The following is a 16,583-nucleotide window of genomic DNA, read 5'->3' on the forward strand; positions in this document are numbered from 1 at the left end:
ACATCCATACATGACCACTGGAAAAACCATAGCCTTGACTAGACGGACCTTAGTCAGCAAAGTAATGTCTCTGCTTTTGAATATGCTGTCTGGGTTGGTCATAACTTTTCTTCCAAGGAGTAAGCGTCTTTTAATTTCATGGCTGCAATCACCATCTGCAGTGATTTTGGAGCCCAAAAAAATAAAGTCTGACACAGTTTCCACTGTTTCCCCGTCTATTTCCTATGAAGTGATGGGACCAGATGCCATGATCTTCGTTTTCTGAATGTTGAGCTTTAAGCCAACTTTTTCACTCTCCACTTTCACTTTCATCAAGAAGCTTTTTTAGTTCCTCTTCACTTTCTGCCATAAGGGTGGTGTCATCTGCATATCTGACGTTATTGATATTTTTCCCGGCAATTTTGATTCCAGCTTGTGCTTCCTCCAGCCCAGCGTTTCTCATGAGGTACTCTGCATAGAAGTTAAATAAGCAGGGTGACAACATACAGCCTTGACGTCCTCCTTTTCCTATTTGGAGCCAGTCTGTTGTTCCATGTCCAGTTCTAACTGTTGCTTCCTGACCTGCATACAGGTTTCTCAAGAGGCAGGTCAGGGAGTCTGGTATTCCCATCTCAGGACTCTGCTTAAATAAAGTTTCCTACTGATCCCTGTGCTAGCTCAGCACCTTTTAAAGGCAAATTTGTGAATGATTGGAAAATTATGACATATACTGATACTATACCAAATGAACGCAAATAAAGCAAATGTCAGTAATTTTTTTTTGCATGTTGGTAAGATAACCTGTTTTATTGATTCTTGATGATCTTTTAAAGTTTTAGCTTACTAGTCATCATTTTCACTAGATAATGTTTTTGGAAGAAGAGAAAACAGAAAAGCATATAAAGGAGAGAGGAGAATCATTTGTGATGCAGTCACATAGCAGATTTCATTTTGTGAATTATTTGAAATCCTGTGTTATGACTTTTAATGTTTTCTTCTGCTCCTAGGTTATAATGTCTTAAATCAGTAGAATTGATTTGCTTAGCTAGCTTTCCTGAAATTTGTTCTTGAAACCAACGCATTTCTTGATATAAGAGCTCCGATTTTTTCCTCCTATGTAAATATATATACATATATATATATATATATATATATGTATATATATAGCCTACCATCTTCCTTTTTATCTCTGGCTTGGCAGTCTTTAAAATCTTTGTGTGATCTTGAATATCAAACTGTCTGTAAGGTATTTCTTCTGAGATAGCTGATGTAGGTTATTCTTGAGGGCACTGGACTGCTTGAAAATTTTCCAAGTATTTGATATCCAGTATGCTTACCGAGAGTGAGCCTGACTTGAGGTTCTTGTGTTTCATGGATCTCCCTATCCTCTTTGTTTTATTAATTATATTGGGGTGGGGGCCACTGCTCAGCTTGTTGGATCTTAGTTTCCTAACCTGGAATCAAACCCAGGCCCCAAACAGGTAAAGCCCAAAATCCAGCCACCCAGTTTCCCTCGCAGAAGCAGCTGGTATTGCTGGTTATTTGTGCCTTATTTCAGGGTCTGGATATTTATAAGCACATGTATATATTTTCCCTTTACCCAACACTTGGGTATCAATTATATTCACCTACACAATGGATTGTTACACAGCCATTGAAAATAATGAGGCAGATGCATACGAACTGACTTGGAAAGGTATATGATCAAAGGAACAAGAAAGGTGCATACCTCTTTCATTTCATTTTTTTTAATGCTTTAAATATAATTTCAATACCATAAGATTCACCCTTTAAAGTGTACAGTTTTCCGTGGTTTGATTCCACAACATTTCCATCACATTAAGAAGTCCCATACTCCTCCCCTCTAGGTTTTTATAGTCTGTTGTTAAAAACCAATCATGCTACAGTGGATAAGTGTGGAGACTTAGCCCCCTGACCGCTAGGGAAGTCCCCTGTATTGGATAGTCTTATACACACAGCATTTCACACTTGTGCAAGAATATCTGTAGGACAAGCACCTGGAAATGTTTGCTAGGTGACATGATTCATGCATTTAAAATTTTTAAAGTAGTTGCCCTCTCCAGAGTTTATGCTCTCACTGCTGCTGCTGCTAAGTCGCTTCAGTTATGTCTGACTCTGTGCGACCCCACAGACAGCAGCCCACCAGGCTCCCCCATCCCTGGGGTTCTCCAGGCAAGAGTAACGCTGTCACTACCAAAGTGTGAAAGTCTCTGCTTCCCATTTCCTGACTAGCATAGTCCTTAATCAAACTTTGTCTTTGCCAATCTGACAGATAATCTTATCTCATTGTAATTTTCATTTGCATTTCTCTTATTCTAAGTGAGGGTGATTACTTTTACACATTTAGGGGCTACTTGTCTTTCCTTTTTTATGGACTGATTTTTCATACCCTTTGGTTTTCTGCAGGGTAGCTGACCTTTTTAAAAATATGAGCTCTTTATATATTAGGGAGAAAAGCTGCTTGTGATATGAACCGAACGTGTTTTCCCCACTTTTTTCATTTGTTTTTAAATCTTTGTTCATTTTTTTTTCTTTTATCATGCATAATTAAAAAAATTTTTGTCATCAAATTTGGCAGACTTCTGCGTCTTGTGACATACTTATCCTTTCCCTACTCCAAGATTATAAAAACAAAATTCTCCCATATGTTTTTCTTAAACTGTAAGTCTCTTCTCCTCCCTTCCCCGCCCTCCGCACGTTTAACTCTTAGATCCATCTGGAATTTATTTTTGTGTAAGATAGGAGGTATGGATCCACCTTCTCTTCTCTAGAGGGCTAATGTTTTCTCCCGCTGACTTGAAATGTCAGTTTTACATTGTCTTCTTGATTAAGAACAGTATGAGCAATTTTAAATATTAGCTTTCACTTTCTAGGAGTGGTAGTCAGGGATTTCCCTGGTGACCCATGCTTAAAACGTTGCACTTCTAATGCATGGGGCGCTGATTCAATCTTGGATCAGGGAACCAAGATCCCACATGTGGCCAAGAAGTAAAAATAAATCAATTTTTTTTAAAAAAAGTGGTAGTCAGGTGTGTCTGGGCAGTGCCTTCTGATCTCTTGGGGCACCTATAGGAACTGCAGTCCCCTTCTCTCCCTGCCAGATCCTACTGCTGCAAACTGCTATCACCCAGGGGATGTGTCTTGCTCTAGTGTGTGAAACCAAGAAGTAGTTTGTAACCTCTGATCTAGGGACTTCCTCTTGGAAGAGGGGCGGCCAGAGGCCCATCTTGTGAATCCAGAGTCATTACTTTAATGAGGGCTTCAACGAGAGCCCAGAAGTAATGGGAGAATCTTTCCATGAAAAACTCAGCTCTTCACTTTGGAGTTATTAGTTTCTATCCTCAGGTTGACTTTCCGCTTTCGAATCCTAGTCAATTTCTACACATTCACTCTGGTAGATGTACTCTGATGGGGCCATCTGTCCTCCTGGGGAAAGAAATACTGGCTTGGGCTGCATGTGACTGTATTTGGGCACCATGTAGAGCTGGGTGTGTCGAGGTAAGAGTCATCTCTTCTAATCTGAAACTGTTTAGTCGAAAAGAGTGTGGCCCTTTAAAAAGAAGAATTCTCAGAGTACCCCTGACTATAAAGGCTTGTGGAATTCTACCCAAGGGGCGCTGGAGGAGAAGGTCTGTCTGGCAGGACTGATGCCCTGAGTAGGGTGGATGTCCCCAACGAGTGTTCTGTCAAGTGTCTGGGCAGCCCACTTGGTTTGGTAGGGGAGGATGTGCAGTGGCTTGTAATTTCATCCCTCTTGTACAATTGTTCTTGTATTGAGTCTACTCAGGGAGTAGCTTGTCACTGAACTATGGGGTAGCAGATGCTCTTCTGTGCTTGAAAGTCTTGGTGGCAGTGACACTTGGGAGGAGCGACTGGTGCTGCCTTCCTGTCTTGGTGTGTGTGCGTTAACCCTGGGGCATCTCACGCGCTGGAGGAGCTGATACGGGTGTAAAGGGAACCAGGGAGAGACGTGAACAGGTTCTGCCCTGATGCAAGCTGTTTTTCACATACATTTAGTTTGTTCTGAAAACAGACACTTAAAAAATGAATTTACAGAGGGTACAGTGGAGCTCCAATTAAATAGTCATATTTAAGTAAAGAAATAATATGCATTTTATAGGCTTAATTATACATCATGATTAGCTAATGTAGTCCCTGTGATTGGGATGTCTGGGAGACCAGCCCAGGAAACAGTAATGAGCAACAGCTAATGTGGTTCTGCAAGCTAAATGTCAGGATTTAAGGGCAGACCTTCACACAAATTTCTACCATATCTACTTGATGATAGTTTTCCAATTTCTCCTTCCTGTCCCTTTTCACCCCTCAAAAGCCATGTTAGTAAAGTCATCCTAGAATGCCCCTGGGTAACTCAACGTCTGAGCCCTAGACACAGATTTCACTTGGCCCGAGCTCCTCCCACAGTTGTGGCCATGGCTGTTAGCATTGGATAAGCTGTCCACACTGACCTCCTCCTGTCTCCCATCAGCTCTCCTCCCCACCGATGATCCAGAGGGATAATCCACAGCAGCTGAACCCTGTCACCCACCAATGGGGAGGTCCCACATGGGGGGATACTTACCCCTTCCAGACCCTTCCTGAGGAAAGCAAGTTTCCCTTCATGTGGCAGGAGTAATTTTTATATTTGTTTGGCCTTGTGACCGATAGGATGGGAAGTTGGGGGGAAGTGGAGAGGAGATGGCAGTTTTAACCAAGAAAAAAAAACCTTAGTAGAAACTCTGCCTTCTTCGGGCGTGTCCTTCTTCTGGGCATCTCTTCAGGATTTCATTCCTCCGTCCAACTGCCGTTCACAACTGCCCTTTCCAACGGCTCCAGAACTCTTGGCCTTGGCATTCCATGATGTAAATTATTCCACGCATGGCTCGAAATGGGTGCGAAGCAATGTTGCCAGGTGTCGGATCACTAGTGTAAGTTTCCCGGATCTCGGGGGAGGGAGGAGAAAGAAAGGGGGAGAACCACTCTTGGAATTTGTACAGTTGTTACTGTTTCAGCCAGAACACAGCAATTGTGCTGGCTGAGCTGGATGCTGTCGATGGCTGGGGAGAGAGGGAGCTTTGGGCTTAGAGCTGCGGTGAACTGGGAGTTGAGAGTTTCTACTTTAAAGATTGTAGTGTTAGGATGTACACTGTTTACAACTGAACAGTTGGCATTGCTGCTGCGGAGGGAGGAACTTGGGACCTTCAGTGCAAAGCCTTTCACAGTACTGCCTGGGGCAACGGTGCCTCTTCTGTCTCAAAAAGTAGGGAGAATTAACTTTTCTGTTTTCCTAAGGATAGCTAAAATATGGCTAGAAATCCAGATTGCTCACCAGGTTTGGAAACATCTAGTCACAAAATTCAAAGACCTCTGTATGCACGGGGTTTTCTTAAAAACAAAACTCTGAGTGCTCCTCTTGTTCACTGTACTTTTTGAGGAAGTTACTGTTCCTGGTTTACTCCCCTTGTGGGGAATTGCATGTGAAAGTTTGCTGCCAACCCCCTTAGATTTGTCCGGATTCCTTTTTGACTTGTAAGTTCAGGATTTGTGTTCAATAAAAACAATTTAAATTGAATATTTGATCTCTTGAATGACCACAAAAATTTTAAAAATCACATTCATAATAAGCAATTAGCGGGAAATGCACATGAATTACAGTTATTTATCTAGGAAAGTATAAGGTATATTTTTGTGTTGCGTTGATGCTGGTGGCTTTAATCTGCTCTGCTGAAACAGTGCTTTCTTATTCCTTTTCTTTATAGTTGTCATGGATGATGATGACGACTCGTGTCTCCTTGATCTTATTGGGTAAGACGCTCATTCCGGGATTGGGGTGAATTGAGTGTGTGAGGTCTGCTGTACTGACACACCCTAATAAGCGCATTGAAACCAAGTGGATTTTTTAAATAAAAATTAAATAATCATCATAGGTATAGTAGATATATATAGGTAGAGTAGGTAAGTATAATATGCCTACCTATAGGCATATATAGGTATAGTAGGAAGACAGAGTGACATGGATTAACATAGGAGTCATCATTAGGTAATCCTTTGTTACATTTATTTTCTAAGAAATCCTAGGAGGCCGAAATGAGTGCTAGTAGGAAATGGAATGACAGCAAAACAAAACAGATAAAAACTACTAATAGTTTTAAAGCAAGGAGAGGATTTTACTTGAGCTAATATGTTATTTTCTTTTTACCCTAGTAAAAATGACCCTACACATAAGTAATGCATTCATTTGCTGTTGTCTCTGGTTGTTGTTTTCTAGAGACCCACAGGCGTTGAACTATTTTCTACATGGACCTAGTAATAAATCGGTGAGTAATACGCAGGCTGTCACAGTCGTACGTTTTGCTGCTGCTTTTACAGTCTGAGTGATCATTTTTTTGAATTTGTACCTTTGCAGAGCAATGAGGACTTGACTAACGCAGGATATTCTGCAGCCAATTCAAATTCGATTTTCGCCAACTCTAGTGTGAGTATCGGAAACTGCAGTGATCAGGTGTTTCTGTCTCATTGATGCCTGGTGACTGGAAGCTATAATTGCTTTTGGATCATGATGGGAATCCTCATTTCGTCTTTTGCAGTTGCCACAAGAGGAAAATCTATTGAATTATGTTGACAGTTTCTACTTTTAACTTAGCCTATTAAGATTTTTACTTTACTATTTTCCTAAGCTTTCAGTTTTCTTTCTAAAATGCCACAGACACATAATCTGAAAAACTTAGAGGCTTTTGAACACTGTTACATAAGCTTTAAGAAAAAATCCTTCTGAATTATGGTTATGTTCTCATCCTTTTCATCTTAAGCGAGGAAAAGGTCATAGTAACTGACACCTGTTAAGCACTCAGTATGTTCTTGGCACTAAGAGCTTAACAAATATCAACCACACTAACCCTTACAATAATTCCGTGAACTATAGTAGGTTCTGTTAGTATCCATATTTGAAGATGAGGGAACTGAAGATTGGTACTTACCGAGTATTACACAGCCAGGAGTTGCAGAGCTTGGAATTGAACCCAGGCCACCAGGTTCCAGGGTGCAGGTCCTTAAATTCTAGGAGCATCCAGATAAGAAATCTGACCTGGGGGACAGGGGAGTCCTGCCTGGAAACTGTATCCAGATGGCTGTGTTTAAGCCCATGTTACTTTAATCTCTTAACTGCTTTGTTCTCCATGGATGATAGCCCAGAGTCCCACTGCCCAAGTTTGAATCCTTGCTCTGCCCCTTTCTAGCTCTGTAACCTTGCTTGTAGTACTAAATCTCTATGAGGCTCGGGTTCTTTATTTGTAAATCCAGGAGAATGCTAGCTCTACCTCACGGGCTGGTTAAGATGAATGGAACTAGTCCATGGGCACACTGTTCAGTTAATGTCAACTTATTGTCATCATCAGGGTCTTTATTTTCTTCATCCATAATATGGAGTACCATTGGAGTAGCATTTGGAAAGTTCTTAGGAACGTACAATTCTTTAAAGTATTTGAGTTGTGTACAAAGTATGTCAGATCCTCCACATGCTAGGGGTGGGTTTAAAGTCACAACACTATCTCCTGTAAGGCTTGTGAATCAGTAGCAATTCTGAAATTCATTCTGCATGGGCAATAACTGCATGCATGCCTATAGCCCATAAAGAAGGTATTTAGCCTGTTTCCCGACACTACTGATGTTTACTCACCAGCTCTCCCCCTTCCATCTGAGTATGATTCTAACTCTTCAGGCTGCTTCATGCAGGGTGTATTTGGGGGGACTTGTATTATGTCATGGCAGTCGAAATATTTTAAACGCTTTGCAAACTATGAAGTTTTAAACCCATGGTCTGTTAGTTTGTGCACTGTGAAAACATTACTGTGTATCACCACTCAGGAGATAATCCACTGTTGCCTTGACCTTTCTCTGCAGAAACAAGCAAACACACCTCCTTGGTTTCGGTGGCTTTCCCCCACTTCCTTTCAAGTGACTTCAAGTTCTAATTGGGTGTCAGGTGAACTAGTCTTGCTTTTCTACCTTGTTCTTCCCGTCTTCTAGCCCCCAGAACACCATACCTTACTAGCCTATGGCTGAGAATTTCTAGGGTTTTGAAAACCGGACTGTTCATTCTTCTTTTTTTTTTTTCAGTCACACTGTGCGGCTTGCAGGATCTTAGTTCCCCAGCCAGGGATTGAACCCAGGTCCTGGCAGTGAAAATACCAAGTCCTAACTGCTGGACCACCAAGGAATCCCTGGACTGTTCATTCTTGCTTGATCTATTTTTAAATGTTTTTCTTCACCTTTAAAAATTTTTAATTATGTTATACTATATATATAACAAGTTTACCATCCTAACCATTTTTAAGTATACAGTTTGGTAGTGTAAAGTATATTCACATTGCCTTCACCTTGTGTTAAATAACTATTGATTTCATTTTTTTTCTTTTGTAATCCTGTTGTATCCCATGATAAACTTCTGGCCCAGTGGAGTGTCTCTGACTTATCAGTAACTGTGTTCAGTTCTCCGCATATGCCTGTCTTGTTGTCTCTGATTGGAATGCCCAAACCTTAAGGACTCATTACGGACAGACACTAACACACAAGTGAGCACTTGACAAATGGTGACCAGCTTTTACTCTTGAATAGGACACTGATACAGTTTTTACAGCATCATAATGAGCTGATTACTTCTAAGAAACCAAATGCCCATTCACTCATTTCACATGGGAAGCTTCTTTTCATCCAGACTGATCTTGCCTGGATTGGGACAGGTTAGAACTAGGGGAGTTCTGAGAAACCTTGAAAGTCAAGGCTGAATCTGGGATACCGTCTGGACATCTAGTAGAACCACACTCAGAACTCGCAAAATTCACGTCTCCTCCTGTGGTACAAAGAACTAGACACTGCTGTCTCCTGGATATACACATACCCTAGGCTGAGTCCCATTCAAGCTTTGGACTTGGGAACAATCCTGAAAAATAATGTCTGTGCCACTATCTCAAAGAATAAAGCTACCCAGGTAGCCATGAGTATGTTTGCATTATTGATCTGTTCCCTATAAAATAATTTACCAAAATAAATAAATAAAAAAAATAAAATAATTTACCAGAGCAATGAATGCTTATACTTAGCCAAAAAAAAAAAAAACTTAAACATCATTACTAAGGAAATCAAGTGTCAGAATAAGATGAGCAGTTTGGAGAGTTGAATCTAAAAAGCAGACTGTTATGCTTTATTCATATTCAAAAGTGAGATTCGTTTTTTGTTCTAAGAATCTCTTTCAGAGGTGAGATACGCCGTGTAACCTCCCGCTTATTTTTTTAGAATGCTGATCCTAAGTCAGCGCTCAAAGCTGTAAGCAGCCAGCTTGGAGAAGGGCCCAGTGATGGACTGCCACTTTCAAGTAGCCTTCAGTTTCTCGAAGATGAACTTGAGTCTTCTCCTCTTCCCGATCTCAGTGAGGACCAACCTTTCGACATTCTTCAGAAATCCTTGCAGGAGGCCAATATCACTGAACAGACATTGGCAGAAGAGGCATATCTGGACGCCAGTATAGGTTCAAGCCAACAGTTTGCACAAGCTCAGCTTCATCCCTCTTCATCAGCATCCTTTACTCAGGCTTCTAATGTTCCTAATTACTCAGGTCAGACGCTGCAGCCTATAGGGGTGACTCCTGTGCCTGTTGGCACGTCGTTGGCAAGCAATACGGTGGGCGTGCATCATGGCTTCATGCACCACGTGGGGATCAGTGTGCCCAGCCAGCATTTGTCTAATAGCAGCCAGATTAGTGGTTCTGGACAAATACAGTTAATTGGGTCATTTGGTAATCAACCTTCCATGATGACTATTAATAACCTAGATGGATCACAAATTATACTAAAGGGTGGTGGGCAGCAAGCCCCCTCAAATGTGAGTGGAGGGCTTCTTGTTCACAGACAGACTCCTAATGGCAACTCCTTGTTTGGGAACTCCAGTTCCAGCCCAGTAGCACAGCCTGTTACTGTTCCGTTTAACAGCACAAATTTCCAGACATCTTTACCTGTGCATAATATCATCATACAAAGGGGTCTTGCACCAAATTCAAATAAAGTCCCAGTTAATATCCAGCCAAAGCCTATCCAGATGGGTCAGCAAAACACATACAATGTGAACAACTTGGGAATACAACAGCACCATGTTCAGCAAGGGATCTCGTTCGCCTCTGCAAGCTCACCCCAGGGCTCAGTGGTTGGTCCGCACATGTCCGTGAACATCGTAAACCAACAGAACACAAGGAAGCCCGTCACCTCGCAGGCCGTGAGCAGTGCCGGGGGCAGTATCGTTATTCATTCTCCTATGGGCCAGCCTCACACACCCCAGAGTCAGTTCCTCATACCTACAAGCCTTTCTGTCAATTCCAACTCGGTACACCACGTCCAGACCATCAATGGGCAGCTTCTTCAGACTCAGCCCTCTCAGCTCATTTCTGGCCAGGTGGCCTCAGAGCATGTCATGTTGAACAGAAACTCTTCCAACATGCTCAGGACCAACCAACCATATTCTGGACAGATGCTGAACAACCAGAATGCCGCCGTCCAGTTAGTGTCTGGGCAGACATTCGCTGCCTCCGGAAGCCCAGTGATTGTCAACCACGCCTCTCCTCAGATCGTCGGTGGACAAGTGCCTTTGCAGCAGGCATCACCCACCGTCTTGCACCTGTCCCCTGGGCAGAGCAGCGTCTCCCAAGGAAGACCTGGCTTCACCACCATGCCCTCGGTGACAAGCATGGCAGGACCTAGTCGGTTCCCTGTCGTCAGTTCGTCCAGCACTGCCCATCCTAGTCTTGGGTCTGCGGTTCAGTCTGGTGCATCAGGATCAAACTTTACAGGAGATCAGCTGACCCAGCCAAACAGGACTCCAGGACCGGTCAGTGTGTCCCATCGTCTTCCAGTTCCTTCCTCCAAGTCTACCAGCGCCTTCAGTAACACACCTGGAGTAGGAAGCCAGCAGCAGCTCTTCTGTCAGGTAATGTCCCCTTCATCAAACAAATGCTTGGGTGATTGCAGAAGGGAAGAATGGAATATGTATTTGTAAAGAATATAATTTTCATCTTAGGGTCCCAATTTATTATCTTAAGATGTTCAACTTATAATTGATTGCCTTTTTTCTTCTTAGTTAAAATGTTCTATCCCACATAGCCTTGTGGTTTAGGGTGGAGACTTCATGGATTTGACTCCATGGGAGCAAGTCTCACCTTAACTAACCTCTCTAGACTTAAGTTTTTCCATCTGTATAATAAACTTTATATTAATAATACTACCATCCCACATAGTTATTGAGAAAGTTAAATGAGATAATCTGTATAAAGCGCTTAGCATGGTCCCTGGCAAATGACAAATACTCAGTGTGTGCTTAGCTCATCGTGTCCAACTCTTTGCAACCTGGACTGTTAGCCGGCCAGCCTCCTCTGTCCATGGGATTTTTCAGGCCAGAATACTGGAGTGGGTTGTCATTTTCCTCCTCCAGGGGATCAAAGAGCCAATATTAATACATATACATGATGGAATGTGTTATAGGCATTTAAAAGGAAAGATTATTTCAGATTATTTACTTACATCAAGGGATTTCCCTGGTGGATCAGACAGTAAAGAATCTTCCTGCAGTGTGGGAGACCCAGGGTCAATCCCTCGGTTGGGAAGATCTGCTGGAGAAGGGAATGGCAACCCACTCCGGTATTCTTGCCTGGAGAATTCTATGGGCAGAGGAACCTGTCAGGTCACAGTCCATGGGGTCGCAAAGAGTCAGACACGAGTGAGTGACTGACACTTTGGCTTCACTCTCACTTGCATCATATAGAAGCCACTAGGTCCTATGACTATGGACTAGGTAGAGAAGTCGTGGCTGTTTCTTGGGTGCCAACTGGAAAGGCTCAGGGACCTACTGAGACTCAGCAGTGGGTAACTGGCCTGCACAGAGGGATGCATACAAGAGGGAAGGATCCAGGGCACTGGATGGACCAAGTACCTGAGCCTGTTCTTACCAGGCTGCTGTGCAGGTGAATGACCAGGCAGTCAGTTACACCATGTGAAGATGGTGTTCCTGAGAAGCCTTTCAAACACTTGTCAGTGGTGGTCTCTCAGCCCGTCTGCCAGTCCTTGAACTCCTATGGCTTCTGGCTCTCACACATTCTGAGAATGTTCTGTAGCCGCAGTTCCGTACCCGACCTGCCCTCTGTGGTATACCCTCTCAACTCCTCCATTTTCCCTGCCTTTCTCCTCCACATTTAGAAGAACTCAGAACCTCCTCTCTACCACGTAGGTCAATATTTTTTAAACTGTATACCTTTGACTTAGTAACTCCATTAATCCTAAGGAAACAAAGATTATTTATGATTAAGGATGTTCAGTGTATACTTTTGGTATCAAAACTGTTTGTTTGTGTGTTTTGTTTGTTAAATTTTGTTTACATTTATTTGGCTGCCCCATGTCTTAATTGTGGCATGCCAGATCTTCGATATTAGTTGTGACATGTGGGATCTAGCTCCCCTGCATTGGGAGCGAGGAATATTAGCCACTGAACCACCAGGGAAGTCCCTCTGTATGTTTTGAAATAATGTCAGATTTACAGAAAAACTAGAGTTGTAAGAAGAGTGTAAAGAATTTTCGTGTACCCTTCAGCAAGATTCTCCAAATGTTAACTTTTTACCCCGTTTGTTTTATTCTTCTCTCTCTCTGTTTCACACACACACATACATAAACACACACATATAGTTTTGAAGAGTAAATTGCAGGCATGATGCCTCTTGACCCCTACATACTTCAGTCTTAACAGGTTTATTTCTTGAAGTCAGGGGCATTCTACTACATAACCACAGTACTGTTATCAAAACCAAGAAGTCAGCATTATTACAATATTACTATTAAATCTATAGACTTTATTCTGTGTAGTTCATTTTCCTAATAATGTCCCTTACGGCAAGAGAGAATAAAATATGTTTTGTTTCGTTTTTATGGTCCAGGATCCAACCTAGGATCACTGCCTAATTCTGTTGTCATGTCTTTAAATCTGAAACAGTTTCTTCATCTTTTATGACCTTGACTTTTTGAAGAGTACAAATCAGTTATGTTATTGAGTGTTCCTCAATTAGAGTTTCTCTAATGTTTCCTCATGATGAAATTCAGGTTATACATTTTTGGTGGCCTTCCCTGGTGGCTTAGCAGTAAAGAATCTGCCTGCCAATGCAGTGGATGTGGGTTTGATCCCTGGTTCAGGAAGATCCCCTGGAGAAGGATACAGCAACCCGCTCAGGTACACTTGCCTGGAAAATCCCATGGACAGAGGAGACTAGTGGGTTATAGCATATGGGGTTGCAAAGAGTCAGACTCAACAACTAAACAACAACACCTTTTTGAGAGGATTGGCACAGAAGTGGTGTGTGTGTCCTCGTGAGGTGGACTTGTCCCACTCCTGGTGATGCTAACTCTGAGCACTTGCTTAAGGTGGGGTCTGCTTCATGTGGTCTCTGATGTGTCATTAACAAGCTTCTTTGGGGAGCTACATTGAGATCATGTAGATATCGTTTCTTGCCAAACTTGAACAAACTAGTTTAAGCTTTCATTGAAAATTCCCAACTGAATCAGTTATTAGTCAGTCAGCTGTTACTGTGATGGTCACCACATAGAGACTTTCTAATTCCATCAAGTTTATTCTACCTTAATAGTTAGCATTCTGCTCTAAGGAAGAGCTTTCCTGTTTCTCCCTTTTACTGCTATCAGTATAGACTCATAGATTCTTATCTTATTTAATGGGTTAAAAATTGTTGCAATCAAAAATTGTTGCAATCATTTATTTTGATGCTCAAATTGATTTTTTTAAATTATTTTTTAACATGAAACTTGAGATCATATGCTCTTTTTATTAAAAATTTCACTTTGATGCTTAGGTTTGTTGGGATTTATATGTTTATTTAATTTTTTGGGTGCATGGCATGTGGATCTTAGTTCCCTGACCAGGGGTTAAACCCACATCCCCTGCTTTGGCAGCGCAGAGTCATAACTACTGGACCACCGGGGAAGTTCTACTCAAGTTGATTTGATGGCCATTGAGCGCCCCTCCAAATTGGCTGCTGGTCCCTCTGACATGTTTCCACTGTGCTTGGAGCACTGTCTTTTAATTTCTGGGAAAATATGGTGTTCCATGTTCATCTTTCACTTTCCTGCCCCTGCCCTGGAATTCCACCATTTTAGGGGCCTTGCTCTTTCTAGTGGAGAACAGTACTTAGAAGCCAAGATCTGAGCACTACATATTCATTGCTACTGACGTTGTCACAACTGGGACTTACATATGTTTACACATACACATCTGTAGCTATCTATTATCTATATATCTATGTTAAAAACAGTGAGTTCATATTGATACTTCAGTTCTAATCCAGGACCACCAGATTCGTTATTCAAGTCTCCTTTTCCATATTTATCACTCCCTTTTCTAATAGTGAAGAAGCCTGCCACATAATATTTGCTTATTTGCCCAGTCCTAGAATACATAGAAAATAGTTTTAGAATCATTAATTCATGGGCTTCCCTGGTGTTTCAGAGGGTAAAGCGTCTGCCTGCAATGCAGGAGACCTGGGTTTGATCCCTGGGTTGGGAAGATCCCTGGAGAAGGGAAAGGCTACCCACACCTGTATTCTGGACTGGAGAATTCCATGGACTATATAGTCCATGGGGTCGCAAAGAGTCAGACACAACTGAGTGAATTTCACTTATAAAATCATTTTAAGTGCACATTTAAACATGAAATATTTAAAATGTACATTTAACTGTAAAATAGTTAATAAGCAATTTGCTATCTCTTTTAGAAAAATGATGAAAGACAATATGGTGAACTAGAAAATAGAAAACCCTCTTGCTTACCAAACACTCAGAAACTTGATTAAAAGGAAATGTACTACTCCATCAACAGCAGTTCCTTGGGTGGTGGAATTACAGATACTCTGTTTTCTTCTAATTTAAAAAATTTACCCATGGTAGAGGAGGTGATACCTGGAAAGCATTTATCAACATATTGATGCATTTTTTAAAAGAGTAAAACTTCCCATTGGTAAAAATTAGAAACAGTTCCAAAATAGCTTAGAATGAAGAGTAAGCCCTCCCCTTCCAGGTTTCCCTACCAGAGGCCACCAGTGTCTCTGAGTTCTTTCTCTTTCTCTTCCCCCAGACATCCTTTGCATATTCAGCACACGTCACATATACACTTAACTCTGCAACACACCGTACCTGTTTCCATACCCATTTTTACTTAATTAGATAATTTGAGGATCTCATGATATCTGTATATATTGGTCTACTTCATGTTTATTATAATTAATTACACATAATCAGCCACAGCATGGTCATTTCCTTTCTTTTTCATTTTTTTCAATAATGCTTCAATGAAGGGGGGAAAAAAATCTCTCTCTCTAACTCCCCAAAGTTTCAATTATCCAAAGGTAACAAGAAGCATATTCCAGCAGCTCCAAAGTAATTTTTTGTGACTTTTAATCTCAAAGAAAATTGGGAACTAAATCTTGCATTATACCCCATGTGTTCTGCTCTAGGTTTTCCAGAACAATTAAAATATCAGGTATTTTGGAATAAGGAGGACATAACCTCAGAGGCTGCACAAGCTGGAAAAGTAGTGTTGAGGTGCCGTCTAACATTTACACTCCCAGGAAATCCAGAAGCAGAGTGACTCTTTTTACTTTATAATTTCGGTATAAATTACCTTACAGAACATTGTAAGGAACAAAGATACCATTATCAAGGGCCTTCAATGTTTATTTACTTGGGGAAATTTCATTTAGCAAGTTTTGATACTATAAAGCGTTAATATTAAATGAGTTTTAAATATAAACTGTATTTATTTTTGCCATCGATAATACACTTATTTGGTTCAAAATTCAAAAGATACAGAAAGTTGTGTGCTACAGTGAAAAATTTCCTTCCTCCTATCGCCAGCCACCCAGTTGCCTCTAGTTTAACCAGCTTCTTAAAGAGTGAACTTAAGTCCCCGCCTCACCTTTTCTTTTATGAAAACTTTCAGAACCACAGAAAAGTTGGGAGAGTACAGTGGACCTCTGCAGTGAGATAGAAAAGTTGGGAGAGTACAGTGGACCTCTGCAGCGAGATAGAAAAGTTGGGAGAGTACAGTGGACCTCTGCAGCGAGATAGAAAAGTTGGGAGAGTACAGTGGACCTCTGCAGCGAGATAGAAAAGTTGGGAGAGTACAGTGGACCTCTGCAGCGAGATAGAAAAGTTGGGAGAGTACAGTGGACCTCTGCAGCGAGATAGAAAAGTTGGGAGAGTACAGTGGACCTCTGCAGCGAGATTCACTACTTGTTTATGTTTTGCAGCATTTGTTCTGTTTGTGTCTGGATGTCTCCAGTTCTCTCTCCAAACACAGACACAGACACACACACACACAGACACACACACACACACAGACACACACACACACACACACACACACGCACACGCGCACTTTCCTCTGAACTATTTGAAAGTAAGTTGTAAAATGGCATGAGATGTGACCGCTAAATTCTTTAGCAAATATCTCCCCAAAACAAAGACTCTCTTCAACACAACCTCAGTATCACTATC

At 41.6% G+C, this 16,583-nt stretch overlaps 1 protein-coding gene across 1 annotated transcript in view; it reads left to right on the forward strand.

The window, feature by feature from the left end:
• Positions 1-5,761: 5,761 nt before the first annotated feature.
• The window catches only part of BICRAL (BICRA like chromatin remodeling complex associated protein), a 31,776-nt gene continuing 20,954 nt past the window's right edge, over positions 5,762-16,583 (forward strand). Inside the window, exons 1-4 of the mRNA XM_068960940.1 lie at positions 5,762-5,802; positions 6,266-6,314; positions 6,404-6,472; positions 9,289-10,968. Of these exons, the coding sequence (XP_068817041.1) occupies positions 5,762-5,802; positions 6,266-6,314; positions 6,404-6,472; positions 9,289-10,968 (1,839 nt within the window). The remainder of the gene's footprint in view (positions 5,803-6,265; positions 6,315-6,403; positions 6,473-9,288; positions 10,969-16,583) is intronic.

This window comes from Capricornis sumatraensis, chromosome 22 (genome assembly GCF_032405125.1).
Source record: "Capricornis sumatraensis isolate serow.1 chromosome 22, serow.2, whole genome shotgun sequence".
Taxonomy (NCBI): domain Eukaryota; kingdom Metazoa; phylum Chordata; class Mammalia; order Artiodactyla; family Bovidae; genus Capricornis; species Capricornis sumatraensis.